This window comes from Xiphophorus hellerii, chromosome 3 (genome assembly GCF_003331165.1).
Source record: "Xiphophorus hellerii strain 12219 chromosome 3, Xiphophorus_hellerii-4.1, whole genome shotgun sequence".
NCBI lineage: Eukaryota > Metazoa > Chordata > Actinopteri > Cyprinodontiformes > Poeciliidae > Xiphophorus > Xiphophorus hellerii.
The window spans coordinates 6,603,036-6,621,347 of record NC_045674.1 but is presented as its reverse complement, the minus strand read 5'-3'; the positions used below and the strand labels follow the sequence as shown (position 1 = coordinate 6,621,347).

At 38.0% G+C, this 18,312-nt stretch overlaps 1 protein-coding gene across 2 annotated transcripts; it reads left to right on the top strand.

The window, feature by feature from the left end:
* The first annotated feature begins 219 nt into the window (after positions 1–219).
* LOC116717881 (uncharacterized) lies at positions 220–10,670 on the top strand. 2 transcript variants are annotated; one of them, XM_032559533.1, is made up of 12 exons: positions 220–811; positions 1,715–1,851; positions 2,754–2,929; positions 3,671–3,831; positions 4,548–4,688; positions 5,476–5,597; positions 6,265–6,433; positions 7,293–7,438; positions 8,747–8,871; positions 8,951–9,077; positions 9,957–10,090; positions 10,463–10,670. In XM_032559533.1, the coding sequence occupies exons 1-12, from the start codon at positions 390–392 to the stop codon at positions 10,586–10,588; spliced, it is 1,986 nt and encodes a 661-aa protein (XP_032415424.1). In that variant the 5' UTR covers positions 220–389; the 3' UTR covers positions 10,589–10,670. The 2 variants fall into 2 exon arrangements, with proteins under 2 accessions (XP_032415424.1, XP_032415423.1); XM_032559532.1 differs by having other exon boundaries at positions 1,712–1,851.
* The last annotated feature ends 7,642 nt before the right edge of the window (positions 10,671–18,312 follow it).

Sequence of the window (18,312 nt, the reverse complement as noted above, 5' to 3'; positions counted from 1 at the left end):
TATAAAGTCTTTTCAATATTTGATTTTGGATTTTAGTCTAAGTGGATGGTCCAAAGCGCCTCTTGCGCTATAGAATAATCAAAACATTGAATTATTTTTGCTCTTTACTGGAGTTGTTTACCTACACATAAATTGTTTTGCGGATTCAAAGCAAACTAACTAAAATAAATAAAATAACTGCGGAAACTAAATTAGCTTCTCAGCTTTTTGGCACTGCAGGGCTGCCGTAAAAGGCGGCCCGTCCCGCCTCCGAATCGAAAGTGGATGTATGAAGATAAACGGTCAGTTCTGTTGTGTTGGAAGCGTTTTAAGTCGGTTGAACGTTTCTCGGTGATGCAGGTGCTGAGCTCTTCGTGGTGAGTTCATTGTCCTGTGTGGCGGTGGGAAAAATGGCCTTGCTGCTCTGGCTCCTGCTTGTTGTGACAGCTCATGTGACTGACGCTCAGCTGGGGCCGAAGAGGAGCCGTCTGATCCTGACCGAGGCTTCCCATCTCCACCCGGTCACCTCCGGTCCGCAGCCAGGTGCCGGTCCGGAGCCTGGCGACCGGGCCACCGCTTTTCACGTCCCGACTTTGGACGGGATGTTCTCCTACCAGCCCGATGGTAGAGCCGTGAAGGATTCTCTGGTCATCCACGCCTTCACCAACAAGTCCGGGTTCCTGGAGTGTCTCTGGAGCTCCGAGTCCTCCCTGAAGAGTCTGGTTGAGGGGCTGCCGAACCGGACCCAGGTGCTGTTCCTGTCACTGGACGACTCAGCGGTCAGTGATGCCCTGTGGATGCGGGAGCAGCTGCACCGGGCCGCCGCCAACAGGTGAGCTGGGAGGGACTCCCTTCTAGTAGGGCTCAGTTTGGAGCTAAATATTTAGTTAGGAGCATGTAACTTTTATAAAAATAAATAAATAAATAAAATAGATCTTTTACATTTTGTTAAAACTGTCACCATATTGTGACAGCATGAGACAGATAATCTGTGAAAAGATCGATTTCCTAAGACCCGCCTCCTGGCTCTGATTGGTTGTTTCTAGTTGGGACTGGGAGAAGGTTGTCAAGCTAATTTTTTAATTTGGAGGAATTTTACTTGTAGCAGCACAGTGACAAAATATACCCCTTGGAGTATAAAAAAACAATATAAACAAATGTAATAATTGAGTACGTACAGATAAAATTAAATGGAAACCTAAACATCTGTTTGCAAACAAAGCGCCAACTCTGACCAAAACAGCCATAAAGGGAAGTGTGGAGTTTTTTTTTTTTATTTCAGATGAGGAAGTGAAACTGAAGTGAACTCATAGTAGCACTCATGTGTTTTTTGTTTTTTTGTGCTCATAATTCCTTGGAAAATTTTCATCATCATTGAGCTTTCCACATTTGCATACATTGCAAACTTCAATGTAATTTATTGGGATTTTCTAAAATGAATTAACACAAAAAATTGGTACAGAATTTAAAACTTGCAAATGAAGCATGTTTTTAAAAGCTTTTCACCAATAAAACTCTGGAAAGTGTGGTGTGTATCTGTATTTGACCCCCTGGTGCCTCTAAATATATTAGAAGATTGTTTTTATTGTGATTAAATGTGAAAAGTGCAATGGATAATAATATTCCTGCAAAGCTCTGTGCTTTGTCACACTCCTTGCTAAAGCTAACAGCTGTATGAAGAGACAAACTCAGTGCTGAGTCTTTACTTTAACTAGACTCTTTGGCCCAACAGCAGGAAGGAGGTTCTGACCCGGCTGCACTTCTCTCCAGTGCCGGTCTTCGCTTTGGGTAACTGGATCCCCTATGTTCTTTATTACTGGGGCTGCCTGGGACACAACTGTGGCCTCTCACAGGCTGTTTTCATCTCTGATGGTAAGGAGATTATGCTAGTTATCGATTAATGAGTTAATCTACAATTCATTGATCTTATTGATTTATGGATAAGTGGCCATTTTCTTAAAAACCTGTTTACTCTTGTACCAAGAGGGTCAACTGTCTTTCATAACACAAAGGGCCTTTCCATAAAGGATAAAGTTTTTGTAACTGCTGAATTAAAATAAATAAATAAATAGTCTAAACTGTATTAAATACTATCTAGGCTGAAAGCTGTTTTTTTTTTACATTATTAAACTTAGACTTATCTATAAAATATAGCAAAACAATAATATCTTAGGTTGCTAAATGGAAAAATAAAAGATAAAAAGAATAAATTATGTGAAACTTCATTTCCCATAAACAGAGATATGTTCATACAGAAGTACCGTCTGTAGTTACTTTTTTAAAAAGTTAAAACTTAGCCTCATGCATTAGCTCATAACATGGCCCCGTCATACAGCTCGGCTGAATAACCGCTATTAATTCAAATTTTAAAAATAAATTGATAACTTCATGATTTTTGTCGAGTGTTTATTTCAAAACAGATCAGCTTAAAATGCGTTTAGCGTCCCACACCGGACTCTGTTTGGACCGTGTCCCTTTATCGTTCAAGAATAGCTCCGCCATCTTTAATTTCTTTATTAACACTCTGGTTAAAGATGACCAGCGGCGCCCTCTGCAGGATGGCGGTCAAACTACAACACTAAAAGTTTATAGCCTTATTTATGGTCTAAGCGGACATTATTAGTTAACCGATTGAAACTAATTTTAATCTAATAAAAAAATAATCGTAAATAGATTAATTAGTTGCATCTCAATAGGGAGGAGTTTTATTTTGTGTTAGTTTTTTGACTTTTGAAGACCAGGTCGTCCATTACTGACCATGTTACTTCCGGCAGGGTGGAAAATGCCCATCATTGTTAAGAGGCTGGATGCCAGGTATGATTGGCTCATGGGACGCTGGAGTCCGAAGACGTATCAGCTGGCTGATGCTGGAGATGGGTGTGAACCCTCACCGCCTCTAAGGGGCGCTGTGGCCTGGGTGTCAGAAGGGAACTGCTCTTTCTTCATTAAGGTATGTTAAATTCAACTCTTAAAAATTAAGAAATATCTAATAGCTGTATTTTTCTAAGTATAGAAAGTGCTGTGAAAAAAGTTTACACTACCAACTATTCCTTTCTGTCTAGCAAATGAGCCAGACTTTCATAGAAATGTTAAAGTGGTCTTTGTTGACAGTTCTCCAGGCTTTCCAAATGTCTTTAAATGTCTTATTTTAAATAATATTTTTTAGCCTTTCTGTTTAATACCTAAAGAAGGAACTGCATAGATCAACTAGTTGCAAAGAAACATTACAGTCTGCTCATAAAATGCCACTAATATGTAGACATAAAATAGGTTATTTACTCTTAGCGCATAGTTTTATTTTATTGATTTGTGTTGTCATTTACATTGGCTATTTGCATTTGACATACAGAACTTTGATGCAGTAAAGTGCTGTAGAAATAAATTTGACATGGACATAATGTGCTATGTGTCTCTAAAAATAAGGAAATTTAGATTTATTTTAGGTGAAAACATGAAGAGGAGATGTTGTCAAACATTTAAGGCTTTAAAAAAATAAATCCTACTGCTAGTTTTAATGAGTAAAAAATTAACCATCAATGGGAAATGAGTTTGTTGGCTAAAAGAAATGCATGGTGAAAGAGAAGTTGTGTGTTTTATTTAAACTCCCTTTTGAGTACTTTAATAATACACCAGGGGCTTGAATTGTGACTAATGTTGAAATCAACGCTGGCTGATTAATTTGTTCCTCCAGGTTAGGAACATGGCTAAAGCCAAGGCGTCCGGCGTCCTCGTCTACTCGCTCCCCGGCAACCCGATCCAGGATATGAACTGTGAAGGAGAGGAGTGTTTCTTTCCTCTCGCCGTCCCGGCTGCCATGGTGCATGAGGAGTTTTCGGTCGCTCAGGCGCTCCGGTAAGACCGGCTCAGATGGGGGATTAAAAGCCTCCCAATGTTGATGCTGGTTTCAAAGGTTTCAGAGGCAGAAATCTGGACGGCCGGATTCATTCACTTTGATGGAGGATTAGGGCAAGGCTAAGAAAATAAATAAATACGAGAATAAAGTTATAATATTACTAGACATAAAGGAAAAAAAAATACGGGAATATAGTTATAATAATATGAGAATAAAGACCTAATAATGTTACCAGGATAGTCATATTGCAAGAATAAACGTACATCATAAAAGGCATAATAGTACAAGAATAAAGTCATTTTATTAGAATACAGTCCAAATATTTCAAGGACTAAGATATAATATAATAAATTGTAAAATTACATGAATGAACATATATGACAAATTTAAAATAATACGAGAATAAAGTCATAATCTTTTGAGAATACAGTCCTAAAACTATGCTTAAAAGTTGTAACTGTATCAGAATAAAGTTGTAATAAACTACTGATAATTTCCTTATTTGTAAAACCAATGTCAAAGAATAACTTCACAGCAATTGCAAAGATTGTTTTTTTGTGTTCTCATAATATTACGACTTTATTCACGCATCTATTTGTCTATTTCTAACCCACAGACCACATTTTAAAGCCATTTTTTAAAGTGTTATTTAGCAATTATTAGTATTTTTAAGGTTCAACCTGTCTTTCTGCTGTTTTTATGTTTTGTTTTGTAGGTCTGGAAAGTTGGTGAATGTTTCCTTTCAGACCACACCGTCCCCAAATTTCTTCATGAGTATTGACCAGCAGGGGGCGCTGGCTGAGACGGGCTGGTTCCTCTACCCTTCATTTAGCTTCATCAACTGGCAGGCCCAGTGGTGAGGACAATAAAATCACTCTTTATTGGCTAAAATCTGCCTAGGGCCTGGAAACGGGGGGAGATTTTAACTTTTTTCCCCCTCCACTCATTATTACTGCACAGTCTCCCCTCAGTCTGTCAAATGTAAACATACAAGGTATCCATGGAAACGTCAGAATCTTGGCTGGAAGCTGATAAGAAGCATTTGAGTTGAAGCCCAATGGTTGCAGTACAGAGTCAAAAAGACAATGTATGGAGTTCTAGTAGTGCCAAAAAATATATATATATACATATACTGTATATATACTGTATGTTGATGGTTTAATTTTTTTTCTTTTTAGTAAAGTGCGCCTAAATTATTTATCTTTTCATTTTACATTTACTGGATTTCCAAAAATTACCGTTCAATTGGAGCCAAATATAATTTTTTAAAATTGTTTTATTGTAATTCAATAAAATAAATTCAGGTATTTAAAAAATTAGACATTTAAAAATAAGTTTAAGTTTGTAAGTAAAAAAAACATGAAATATCCAGTTTTCTAGGTCTGATTTTTAGTGAAATCTCTGTAAATTAGTTTTATTTGTATATTATTTTAAATACACACTTCAGAAAACCCTGTGGAGCTTATTTTAAATGCTGCATTATGTTTCATTGGTTGATTTATGCAAAACTCAAAGATGATGCCCCCACCAGCATGCCTGATTATTGCCCATACGTCTTAAAACTTTGTCAGCTGGTGTTATATTTAAACATACAGCAGAAACTTCTCTCACATTTTGTTTTTGCTGGGGGTTTTTATCTCCAGGTTTGAATTTGCTGCTGGTCTGCGTAACAAAATCCAAAGTCCTGCAAAAATCATTCCAGTGTTTGACCAAGTCACGATGCAAGGCGACAAAGGAGCGGTGGCCACAGTCGAACTGCCGGCAGGTAAGATAATCAGCTCTATCTATGAGATACGAGAACCAGTATTAAGTTTGTTTATCCACCTGCTAATGTGACTGGTCACGAGCGGACTGGTTGTACAGTTCATCTGTCAGTAGATTAGTTTTTAGGTCATAAGAAGCAGGGTTTGTCAAAATTGTTTTTCAGAAAGTTGTAGGAAAGATGAGAGAAAAAAAAAAGTAAAGCTATTAAAAGCTGAATTTCATATTTTTTTGGTATTCTGTTATTCAATGATTATTTAAAATAATTGTTTTAAATGTTGCTTCTGAAGCTCATTTTCTGATTGCCTGCCTGTCAAATTCATCAGGTTGCTTGGTAATAAACTTGTAATCTATTGTCTGGAAATAAAATTTTCTGCCACAAAACTTATTGCCATGTAAAATAAGACGCTATGAGGAAGCATTTATGCTAAATGAATGTACTAATTATTGAATAGTGAATAAAATATATTCTTAAAGTTGAGGCTTCTTTATATATTTTGTTGCATTGTCTGTGCATTTGCAAATGAGGTCAGAGGTTAATGCACTTTGGGGGGAAATTACGTGAAAAAGTTTGGATACCCCGGACACAAAAAGTAAAAAAATATGCATTTTTCTCTTGCATTTGACTTCAGACGCATGTTTTATATTTTATTTGTTTTTTTTGTTGGCAGATGTGTGGGACTTTGACGCGCTGGAGCTCGACGCGTCGCTGTCGTGTCCCGGCAGGAGGGACTCGTCCTGCGCTGAGTGGGATCACACCGTCCAGCTGTTCGTCTGCTGCGATCAGCTGAGTCCGTACTGCAACACGGAGCTGGGACGGTGGATCACTGCCTTTCGACGGTAGCGCCTCCAACATGCTGCTGCTTCCTGCTTCTTCTCTTTCATTTGAACACTTTATTTTACAGAAAAGAAAGCATAAAAACGTCACAAAGTGCTGATATTTTAAGATGCAATGCATCTTTTACAGCCTTCAGTTGGCTAAACTATGTAGCTAAAATCAGATGCAACATTTCAATAATATTAATAATAATAATAATACATAAGTAAAATTACAAATCATAAAGGGAGAAGAAATAAATGCACATTTTTAAAAAATTGGCTCTTTTTCTTTTGCTAAAATTAAAGTACTAACTATTTGAAGGCAGAAGTTGAGTTAAAATATTTTTCAATTGTTTACGTTGAATTTTAATTAGACTTTATTATTTTCAAACACCTGTTCATAAATCTCTGCATACAATTTTTTTCTTAATTGAGTCAAATGGAAAACTTCACAGTTCTATTTTAAGATTATGATTTCTAGACTCCTGAAAATTATTAATACCCCTTAAACTGTCTTGAGCCAAATGACAACAGAAATTTATTTTGTTGCAAAGTAGTGCATAATTGTGAAGGTAAAAAATATGAATTTAGTTTATATTTTTTTTATTCTACATATAATAAATATTACTCTTTAAATAAAATGCACTCCAACAAGTTGCTTTCAGTTGACAAGTAGGAAAGAGTTTAAAAAATATATCTTTAAGTTTGTGGTCATTTCATGACAAAATCTGAAAAAGTTCAAGGTATATTAATTCACAAGTTTGCAAGGCACATTTAAAATACAGAAATATCAAAAGTAAGACTAAAACATCTGCATCCGTGTATTTGATTGCTTATTTTGCTGAAGTGTGAGACATAAGAGTCGGTTTTGTTTTGGCAGAGGGACTGGACACTGGCTGACAGATGTGTCCCCTCTCATCCCTGTGCTGGACAGCAGCAAATGCACCTTCACTATGAAGACGGTGCCCTGGGCGAAGCCCTGGGTCGCCTCCCTCAACCTCAGATTTAGCGTCAGCAACCACACAGGTAAACACAGCTCCTGATTTAAAGGAGACGCATCATGCAAAATTCACATTTTCCCAGTTTTTAATGTTTCATTTTGGGATTTTACTGCTTCTAAACGCATCCCAAGTGCTTGAAAAACCCCACCTAGCAGTTTTTGATGATAAGTTAATAATTTTTAGGACCCATTTCAAAAACCAGAATGTAATGTTATAAGTCAGCTGCCCCGTTACCTAGCAACCCAAGCTGAGCTCGAGCACATTTAGCCAGCTGGTATTAGTTCTGTACAATGGCAGCTAAAGATGGAGAGTTACATTTACTAGAGTAATGTTTTTTATTATGCAGAACATTTTGCTTTTACTTGAATAATTTTATCATAAAGTATCGCTACTCTAGAGTAAAATTTCTGGATTCTCTACCCGATGAGAGCAACTTCTCAGAATTAAGACCTGCAGTTTTTGTGAAAGTTTTTTTATTACTTTTTTTATACTGAAAGAATAAAAAACAACAATTTTCCCTTTGTCTGATTTTGTTATTTTGTATTTATGCTATTTTTATGAATTCATTTAATTCTTTTGCTTAAAATACCAACATTTCCACATAATTTTATATTCTGGTCCATCTGATGCAATTTTAGATATTAGATAATTGATGTTTTGATCAATTATTCAGTACTTGAGTAGCTTTTTTACCAAATACATTTTTACATTTTAAATCACCTACCTAGCAACCCCAGCCGAGCCCAGCCCCGTTACCTAGCAACCAAAGCAGAGCTCTAGGAAGTTTGGTCAGCTAGTTTTACCGCTGTATGCGCTGTACAAAGGCTGCTGGAAATGACACGTTTTGTTGTTGCACTCTTGTTGGTTGTACAGGAGGCTCCACTTCTGCTTTTCAAAGATGTACGGTTGGAAAATTGTGCATCTGTTTGCAGCCATTTTCATATGTGTTTGTAATGTTGAGTTGGGGGCGTGGCCAGCAGCAGCTTATTTGGATTTAAAGTGACAAGACGCCTCAAAATACAGAACTGATCAGACTAAAATCTCATTATCTAAGAATGATTTTGCTCAAAACATGTAATTAACATGTTTTGTGCAGCCCATAGACGTATCCAAACCTGTTCAAGAAAGCATAATAAGTCACCTTTATAAAAATATGTATTTATCTCCATTTTCACTTCCATCTTATAAAACTTATTTCTAAATCAGACATAAAATCTTTTGTCACATTTAATGTTAAATTGAAGCTGAAAAACCAGTAGAGCTTTTAGTACAGTTTATTTGTCCTGAACTAAAAGTATATTTGTGTAATAGATACAAATATTTGGTATCACAGATGAAGATGTGGCCAAGCTTCATCCATTCAAAGTGACGCCTCTGTTCAGTGGGGGAACCTTTGACAAAAACTACAACAAGAGGTACCAGCCAACGAAGATCCTCATTCCTTCGTTTACTAAGAAGGTACCAGATGGTTTGGAAATCAATGGCTTTTTTACATCCTTCATGTCTGGAGTGTCTCACCAGCTGTGGTTGGTTCCAGGTGGAGCTTTATGCCGTTATTACGGGCCATGGCAGCGACGAGAATGGCTGCGGGGAGTTCTGCGTCACCTCCCACCATTTCGTGATCAACGGCGTTTACAATAACACTCACACGTTTGACACGGCAGGTAAGAAAAGCTCACAAAGACACTTTTTAACCAAATACTTGATTAAAATGAATAATGTTTAGTCAATAGATGCAGAATAAGTAATGAAACAAGCGCAGTGTTTAAGCAAACCTCAGCTATTTTTCCTCAATATTACCTAAATTTTCAAATTCAGGTAATTGTTTATATCATAAAACACTAGGAAGTGATCAGTAAGCCAAAAAATTATTCAGATCAATAATTATCCTTCACTTCTGAATGCAGTTTTAGCTAATTTTTTTTTAACCATAGAGGTTAAGGTTTATTATTGTTATTTATAATAATTTATAATAATCAATAAATTATTATTATTATTTAGCTCTAAATCATGATTTGATACATTTTCAGGTTTTCAATCAAGAGAAACAAAAGTGGCCAGTATAATAGTAACAAAGATTTTTATCTCTGTTAGCCACTAAATTGATATACATATAAAGATATATTATTATTGTTGTTAATCTAATGATGTATTTTTAATTGAAACAATAATCATCAGATCAGCCCTACACTGTATTGATAAGTCAAGCAGACTTATCAATTGGCTGAGCTTTTCACATGTTGATGGTAGAAATATCTTTAGCTGCAAATAATCAACTGTACACTTAAGGCTGCTATTAAATTTTATGCAGCAAAATGTTTATTTTACTATTTAAAAATTCATTGAATTGTTTATTTGGATCTTTGGCTGTATTTCTAAATTTGTGTAAAATAAGCTAAACTTATTAAATAAAAAATCTGATTAATCATCATTATGATCAAATTGTCAATTGCCTAAAATCCTGTGTAAAACTGGTAATGAAGTGAGTTCTGCACTAGTTGTTGTGCATTAATGTGTTTTAATTGTGGCATTTGGACCCACAGGAACGGCTCTTGGTTGCACAATGCGGGTAAAAGACGGCGCCGTACCGAATGAACACGGCACATGGCTGTATGGGCGAGGAGGCTGGTGTGATGGCCTGCAGGTTGACCCCTGGAGGGTCGACGTCACCAAACAGGTTTGTCCACCAACACAAAGCTTCGTTCTTACAACATGTAATCAAACAAGAGATGTCAGTGAGAGTTGAAGTACATGAATGAAATCATCTTGGACTTAATATTTCTGAAGTTAATTAGAACCTAACGATTAATCATTAGGTTGCATTTTCAAATGATTAATCGTTTCAGCCGTAATGTATTAGATGATCTTCCATAGCATAATTACAACAATTCTCCACAGCAATGAATGTCTGAAGCAAACAATTAAATTAGAGGAGTCACTGAAGTGAGATATTGACCTGTTTTCATGTTTAAGATATTAGACTTAACTAAGTAATGCTAAATGTCTCAGACTCACTATATTTCTTTTGTCTCTTTCTGTCGTCTTTCAGTTGAACATGAGCGACTTTGATTCCAACACCGTTGTCTATTTTGGCTGGTTTAACGGCCAGGATCCAAATCCAGCTCAACAGCCTGGATATATCATCATGTCGTCTTTTCTCATCTTCTACAAATGATGCAACTACAATAAATCTTAATCCTGATTCAATATTACTTTTAATGTGTAATCAAAGAATAAATTTCTACTTTTTCACTTTGTTTTTCAGTCTTTTATTTACTTTATCTTTCCAGGAATGCTGTGACTAAAGCATCTAGCTTTTAAAATGTTTTCTTCATTCACCAAGAGGACTCTAAACATCTTACACTCTTCAGGAAACTACCTTGCATTTCCAGAGCCTCTTCTCCATAATTGCACATAATCATGGTTAATTTGAAACTGAAGCACAAAAGATTTTCATTTTCATTTAATTCAAAATATGAATTCAGACTTTTCTTGTTATAAATCAAAGTAAATGCAGTAGTTTTCTCTACTTTTGTTATGAGTTTGTATTCAGAGCTCAAATAGATGAAAAAATGTTTCTAAATTGTTTAAACTTTGTCCTCAAAGTCACAAATTGAGATTCAACTATTGATTTGAGTTTCCAAGAGTAAACTTTTCCCAGGGGGACTAACAAACTGTAATGAGCAAATACTTATATCTCATAACATAAGTATGTCACATACCATAGATATGCAGCTAATAGCAAAATCATGCTGTTCACCACTCAGTTCAGCATGTAGTGTTTGTGAATGTATAAAGAAGAGTATATTCAATTAGTAATTAAATTTTAAAATTTTTGTACTTTCATTAAGGATTTCTATTGCTTCTATAAATAGTCCAGGTGCTTAATAAAACCCGTCCAGCCACTTTCTGGCAATAACTGGATGGTGATGTTTTTTGTGTAGGAAACTAGCAGTTTCAAAACTACTTTATTGATCGGCGGATACTGCGTCCGTTTAAACATTACATTTTAAACCTCCTACGTCACATTCTACGGGCACTGCACCGTTACCTAGCAACCCAAGCGGAGCTCCAGTACTTCCGTCGGTTGGTTTTACCCATAGACATGAATACGTAGCATGAAATGGTTGCTAGCTTGGTAAAAATCAGCCCCTTATTTTATTTGCTTCGTACGGAGGGTCTAGGCTCTCGGTCGCTTCCTGGAGTCGTGGACTGTGCTGAAGTCTTACATTTGAGCTAATCGCTACCGTTTGTCCCCGACATGAGCCAGTTCAACGCTAAGTAAGTGTAAATGTCGAGTTGGGGGTGTGGCCAGCAGCAGCTTATTTGGATTTAAAGTGAGAAGATGCCGTAAAACGGATCAGAAAGGTACGGTGGCCCTGAGGTGCAAACCACTACAACATTAACGAAACCACTACAACATGGACCTTACCACAGGGGCCGCTTTTCATTGGCTGATACCCATTCTACGTGGTCACGTGCGTGGCCGTCTCACAAACACACGCTTCCCGTTAGCTACGTACAGTATAATGGCAGAACTGATACAACTTCTACACCTTGAAGCCTGTCTGCTACACAGTCTTACGTTAGGTTATGATATTATGGTGTTTCAGCATCTGAATAATTTATGTAACTAAATAAGCACAAGAAAATTGTAACTAAGCAAATATTTTCCACGGCAATGCCAATAAAACTATTTTATTTTCCACATAAAATAGTTTATGACTTGCAAAGTTATTCGTAGAGTTAAATGATTAAAATTATATTTTTATAAACTATATTCTTTAAAAAGTAATGTGACCAGCAGGGGGGTTCTTTTTAAAACAAGATGCACCAGAACACAGAATAGTTCACAATATTTTATTTAAACAATTTCATTTAAAACATTTCTTTTTAAAAGCATGGCTTCAGGCCCACTACTCTGTCCCTGGAAATGAAAAGGGATCATGTGAAATAAAAGTGACAACTTGAATTATTCCAAAAAAATAAATGAACAAACAAAACATGTAATGCCAAAGGAAACAAATTAGTAAATCAAAACAAAAAAGCAAACTCATTAGTAAGTTCAATAATAAGCAAACAAACTGTAAAAGGAAAAAAACACAAACACTTTAAACGGTGGAACAAATCGTCGTTGTCCAATTTCAGTGCCCTTCAAATGGGCCAGAGGAGTCCTGCCCCGCTCGCTCAGCCTGTCCAATCAGCAACAGGTTGCCTTCAGAGCGGCCCAAACAAACACCAACAAGACAAGACAGCAGAGCGTCCAAGCGCTGCAACTCCAAACAATCCTAAACCAAAAAAAACGCATTAGAAAACCCGTGGATTCAGGTAAAGTAAATTAAAATCTAAACAGGTAGCTTACCCAGGGGTAGCAGCACAGCCGACCCAGGGAGAGAGCGGATCAGCAAGCGAGGGCTAGATGGAAGCCGCACGCCGCAACAACCTCCAGCTGCAGCCGCTAACGCCAGCCGAGCAACGCTGCAGAAACGCACGGCAGGTATAGCACCAAAACCTAACCACAATCCCAGCCAGATAGTACAAAATGGCACTTACAATTCAGATGAGCGGATCAAGCACACCAGCCACTTGGGCAGCCGTCATATAGTAGGGGAAACAAAGACACACACCTTGCAGCGGCCTGCTCAGCTATAAAGCTATTAGCCCCGCCCACCAATCAGCTGCACGCTACTTGATACACCTGGTGCACATAGATGGGAGGGTGGAACACCATCCCACCACAGTAACATACATATAGATGTATTTATGTGACAAAAACCCCTCAAAATTTGTAACTCATCAAATACGTTTTTACATGTAGGAGATGCATCTCTGAGGTCTTTGCTGGATTTTCTTGATTATCTGATTTTGCAGCTACTGTTTGAATGATATTGTATTTTTTAGGCCTTGTATTTCTTCCGCTGTCCACCTTGTTTTCAATTCAAGGTGAAAAAGCACCAAAATTATGAAACTAACACACTTGACACCAAAGATGATTGTTGTAAACCATAACGTGTCATTCTGCTAAAGAAATAAACAGTTTACAATATAATGTATGTTACTTATGTATAAATGGTATTGAATAAACTGATTTTTTCTTGAGTATTTGAAATATTGCAGTATTAGTTTTTGAATCTACTAGAAAACTGATTTATCTCTGACTGTGAAAGAAGGATGCCGTCAAACCAGCTTATCGTTAAGATAGATACACCCAACAATGTTGTTGTGAGAGAAGTTGAGCCACCGACGACGAGGCACAGTGAGAAAAAGAAGGTGCCCTTGAAGATGTGTTTTGAAGAACATAAACATAGTTTTGATGACAATACTGGAAATCTTTACGATTCACTGATCATTGAAACCATCGCTGCAACACAGGAGACTGTGGATGAAAAAGGAAAGAACAGACCACCTGAGAGGAAGAGGAAGAATAGGAAGAAGCAGCAGCTACCATTGCAGGTCTGGGTGGAGCTACACGCTCCTATTGATCAAAATATTTCAGTTGAAATCACCGAAATGCAAGAAGCCTTACTGATCACCATAACAGAAACCATCCCTAAAACACAAGAGGCAGTGGCTCAAACACAGGAGGAACAATCTATTCAGGATGTTAAGAAGACCTCAGAAGAAGTTTTCCCTCCAACATCGGTTTGTAAGATTTCATCCACTGAAAATGCGGATGAAAAACGTGATAGTAGTCTTCTGAAAAAACAAGATGATCTGGCAGACTCCTTAGAAAAGGAGGCTCGTACCAGGGAAACTGTCTTCTCTACTCAACTGGTTACTGAAAATGAATCCATGTCTAAAACACCGGAGACAGAGGATGAGCAGGCGGAGAAAGAGCCATTGACCTGTGAGGACATGAACAAAACACTACAGTCTCTAACTGTGTCTGAACCAGAACACATCCAGGTAGAGAATGTCCCTGGTGTCTCTCACGAACAAACCCAAATAAAAGTTCAAGAGGAGAATGTCCCCGATGTCTCTCAAGAACAAACCGGAGAAAATGTTCAAATGGACAATGTCGATGACGAACAAAGCCGAGGAAATGTTGAAGAACAGAATGTCCCTGGTGTCTGTCACAAACAAACCCACGAAAATGTCCAGTTAGAGAACGTCCCAGAGGTCCCTGACAACCAAACCCCCGAAGCTGCAGACTACAAAACTCAAAGTCACAACAACACTCAAATCCCCATCCCTTTGCTTCTCCCTTGTCCAAAAGAGCCACAAACTTTACTTAAACTGATTGTTGACCTTCAACAGTATTTACACTATCTTCTTCAAGAACTGTGGAAAACCACTGCATCGCTACCTGAGGGAATTGAGAGGAGAACTTTCTTGGAAAATAATTATGAGTGCTGTTTGACACAGCTCCACCTCTATGAAAAGATGCGACTGCTTGAAGACTCGGCAGAAATAGAAAATTTGCCCAAGTCCCCAGAACCTCAAACAAAGACAGCAAAGTGTGAAGCCAGATCTGAGGAGTCTGAAATGGGACAAAATACAGCACAGAAAAATCTGATGAAACTGCAAAATGAGATGCACAAAAACAACCTTCAGCTAAATGCTAAACTCAAGTGCCAGGAAAACATGCTGAAAAAAATTAGCTCACAAGGAGAAAACAAGAACAAAATGGCCTCTGTCAAAACACAGACAGAATTTCCAGAGACCTCAAAGTTGACAACAGTCCATCGCCAATCTGTTTCAGCAAAGAAAATCAGGCGGCAATCAAAAGCAGTCCATCCAACAATTGTCACACACACCAAGATGGACGTACTGGAAACCAGGCGCCAGTCAAAACCCAGACAAAACCAGCACAACATCTCTGACGAAGACGATAGCCCAGTAAAAGAGGTTTCACTTTGGAGGCGTTTTAAAAAAGCAGTCACTCCATCATTTATGCGGCAGTATAAAGACAAGAGAAAACCACCCAACATGGACCTCTGATATTTTATATTCAAAAGAGAGGTGAGAGTTAGCTAATCTGGGCCTCCCTAGTATTTGCTTATTTCTATTAGTTATTTTTAGTTAAATATTGCTTGGTGGAAGCTTTAGTTCTTGTATTCGTCTGTTTAAAAAAGCAAGGGCTGCACGGTGGCAGAGTTTCCCCGTGTATGCATGGGTTCCCGCCGGGTACTCCGGCTTCCCCCATTCAGTCCAACATCCACGTTCATCCATTGCAGTGTTTATATCTGACTCTAAAAATGCAACCAGTAATTGGTTGCAATTTATTGCAATCAATAAATTGTTTTGTGACTTGTTTTAATTCATTTTTAGAGTGTAGTTGGTCATTTTTATTAGTTATTAATTGATTAAATTTTGCTTTGTTTTATTATAGTTTTTATTAATTACAGTAGTTTTAGTCCTTTATACTTCTGTTTATAAAAAAGCAAGGGCTGCAAGGTGGCAGTTTCCACGTGTATGCATGGGTTCCCTCCAGGTTCTCCGGCTTCCCTCGTTCATTTATATATATATATATATATATATATATATATATATATATATATATATATATATAATGTATATATATATGTATATACATACATACACACAACATTCTATGTTAAACATACAACATACTATGGAAAAACGTGATGGCCTTTAAAGGAATTCAATACAAGACATTTCAGAGAAATTCTGTCGATTTTCCACTTACAGCTAATGATGAAAACATGACATGCTGAATGAATTGTTCTCAGTGCTGCAGTTGGCTCCACTACACCACCAAACATGACAGAGATACTTCATATAAATAAACATAACATGAACCAGTAATAATGTGAGGCAACATATACAAAAAAGCGAGGGCTGCACGGTGGCAGAGTTTCCCTGTGTATGCATGGGTTTCCTCCGGCTTCCCCATTCAGTCCAACATCCACGTTCATCTATTGCAATCTTTATATCTGACTCTAAATAAATGGCTAACACAGCAGAGGTTGATTAGCTACGTTAAACACCTGCTCTACTGATGATCTGTCAGAGTTCATATGTGGGTCGCCGTTTTTTTGCAACTGAACCGCAGAACGCTGCATTCCTCAGCACATCTACATATTAAGGTTGTCAAAGTCAAGCTAACTTAGCTAAAACCAATGACAGTTGTTGGTGAATGGTTTTCTTCCCTCCAACAGGGAGCTGAGGGCCGAGTCTTCACAAGAGAACAGTCAAGCCCGGATATTAGCACGGGTTTACCGGGGCTGCAGCCCGGGGCCCCGGCGTTTGGGGCCGAAAGATGCCTTGTATTTTTGTGAATGAATAAGGTCAGAGTGCCTTAATTAAGAGGATTTAATGTCTGATTTGTTCTGGCAAACGTCCATCGTGTATGTTTGATTATTATGGACCTTACCACAGGGGCCGCTTTTCATTGGCTGATGCCCATTCTACGTGGTCACGTGCGTGGCCGTCTCACAAACACACTTAGCTTCCCGTTAGCTAAGTACAGCATAATGGCAGAACTGATACAACTTCTACACCTTGAAGCCTGTCTGCTACACAGTCTTAGCTAAACAGATCAATATGCAATGTGTCTGTATCTGACATACACTAAAGATTTTATTTTAGCAGAAAAGGCTTTGGACTAAACTGTTACTCGTGTTAGCCACGTTAGCACCAAGTACAGCTAGTCAATCAACCATCGCTGTGTTCAGGGAAGCGCTGATTAATAATCGAGAAATAAATATCAAGCCTGGAAACTTGATATCGTAACGGACTGTTATGTTTTTACCGTAATCTTTGCTCGTCTTAAGGGGCGCAGGCGGTTGCCACGGTAACAGGTGTGCTTAAACTACAAAGAGAGAGAGAGAGAGTAAAAAGGTAGGAGTGGTTTTGAGTTGATCACCTGTTCGGGTTATTTTACCTTTGTTTACCTTTGCTGTGGCGCATTACAGCCGCTGTAGTTTCTAAACGTTGGACTAATTACCTCGTTCGTTTGTGAGTTTACGTCATTCACAACAAACATCAAATAGAACAAATATATTTCATTAAATTTTAACAAACAAATGGCTTCTACCGCGGTAATTATGTGAAATTAAATTAATTATATCTCAACTTCAGAAGATTTGTCTTTACCTTTACAGAGCTCTGTGTTTCCTCCTATCAGCCTGTAGCTTCTTATATTGACGTCATCAAACCAAATGTCAGATCTACCATAACTGACTGACACCTGCTGGCCTCAGGTTTGCAACCAGCTTGTGACTGAGAAACCAGTAACCTCCTCCCAGATGATGACATGAACTTGTTAGTTCCTCTGTCCATTGTAGTAGCTGATATATTGTGAAAATCCGGTAGAAATGATGCACTAATCGAGTCATGTTTACATAGAAACAACTCGCTGCGAGGCTTTGTGAGACTTGCGGTCACGTGGGTCGGTTGTGGGCGGAGCTTGGTAAGGTCCATTAACGAAGCACAATGGGCTCTTTGCGCCTGCCGCGCTGACGTCACAACCGCATGCGCAAATGCGGCTCTCTTTTTTCCCCGCTTCGAGTTACCATGACAGCTAGAAAAGACAAAGTCTTATTTCAGATGCAAATAAAACAATACTATGAACATTGCTGTCTTCCTAATATAATGGGCTTTTAAGTTTTCATGGATTTCCAAGCGGTCCTGAATTAAGAAGACGGTGGCTTGTAAATATTCGTCGCTACCAGTTAAAGCTAACGCCGCACAGCAAAGTTTACAGCCTTCACTTCACTCCGGATCAGCTTCTTCAGCCTAAAGAAGAAGGTAAAGGAGCTTCCTGTGTTATTTCCATGGAATCACTTCTGTATTCAGCTTGAAAGAGTTTATGGGAACGAGAGAGCAGACCAGAGCCAGACAGCTGAGCAACTGATCCGCCTGTACACACTGCTGTAAACACCGTCCTGCTTCACAAGAAGCATGCAAAACTAATAAAGCGAAATAACACGGAGA

What these genes read in the sequence shown, in the direction of transcription:
- LOC116717881 (XM_032559532.1), top strand. Translation starts at nt 390, where the DNA reads ATGGCCTTGCTGCTCTGGCTCCTGCTTGTTGTGACAGCTCATGTGACT. An exon ending in TCGGTCGCTCAGGCGCTCCG is followed by an intron (nt 3,832 to 4,547) that starts GTAAGACCGGCT and finishes TTTGTTTTGTAG; the next exon opens with GTCTGGAAAGTTGGTGAATG. An exon ending in GGGTCGACGTCACCAAACAG is followed by an intron (nt 10,091 to 10,462) that starts GTTTGTCCACCA and finishes GTCGTCTTTCAG; the next exon opens with TTGAACATGAGCGACTTTGA.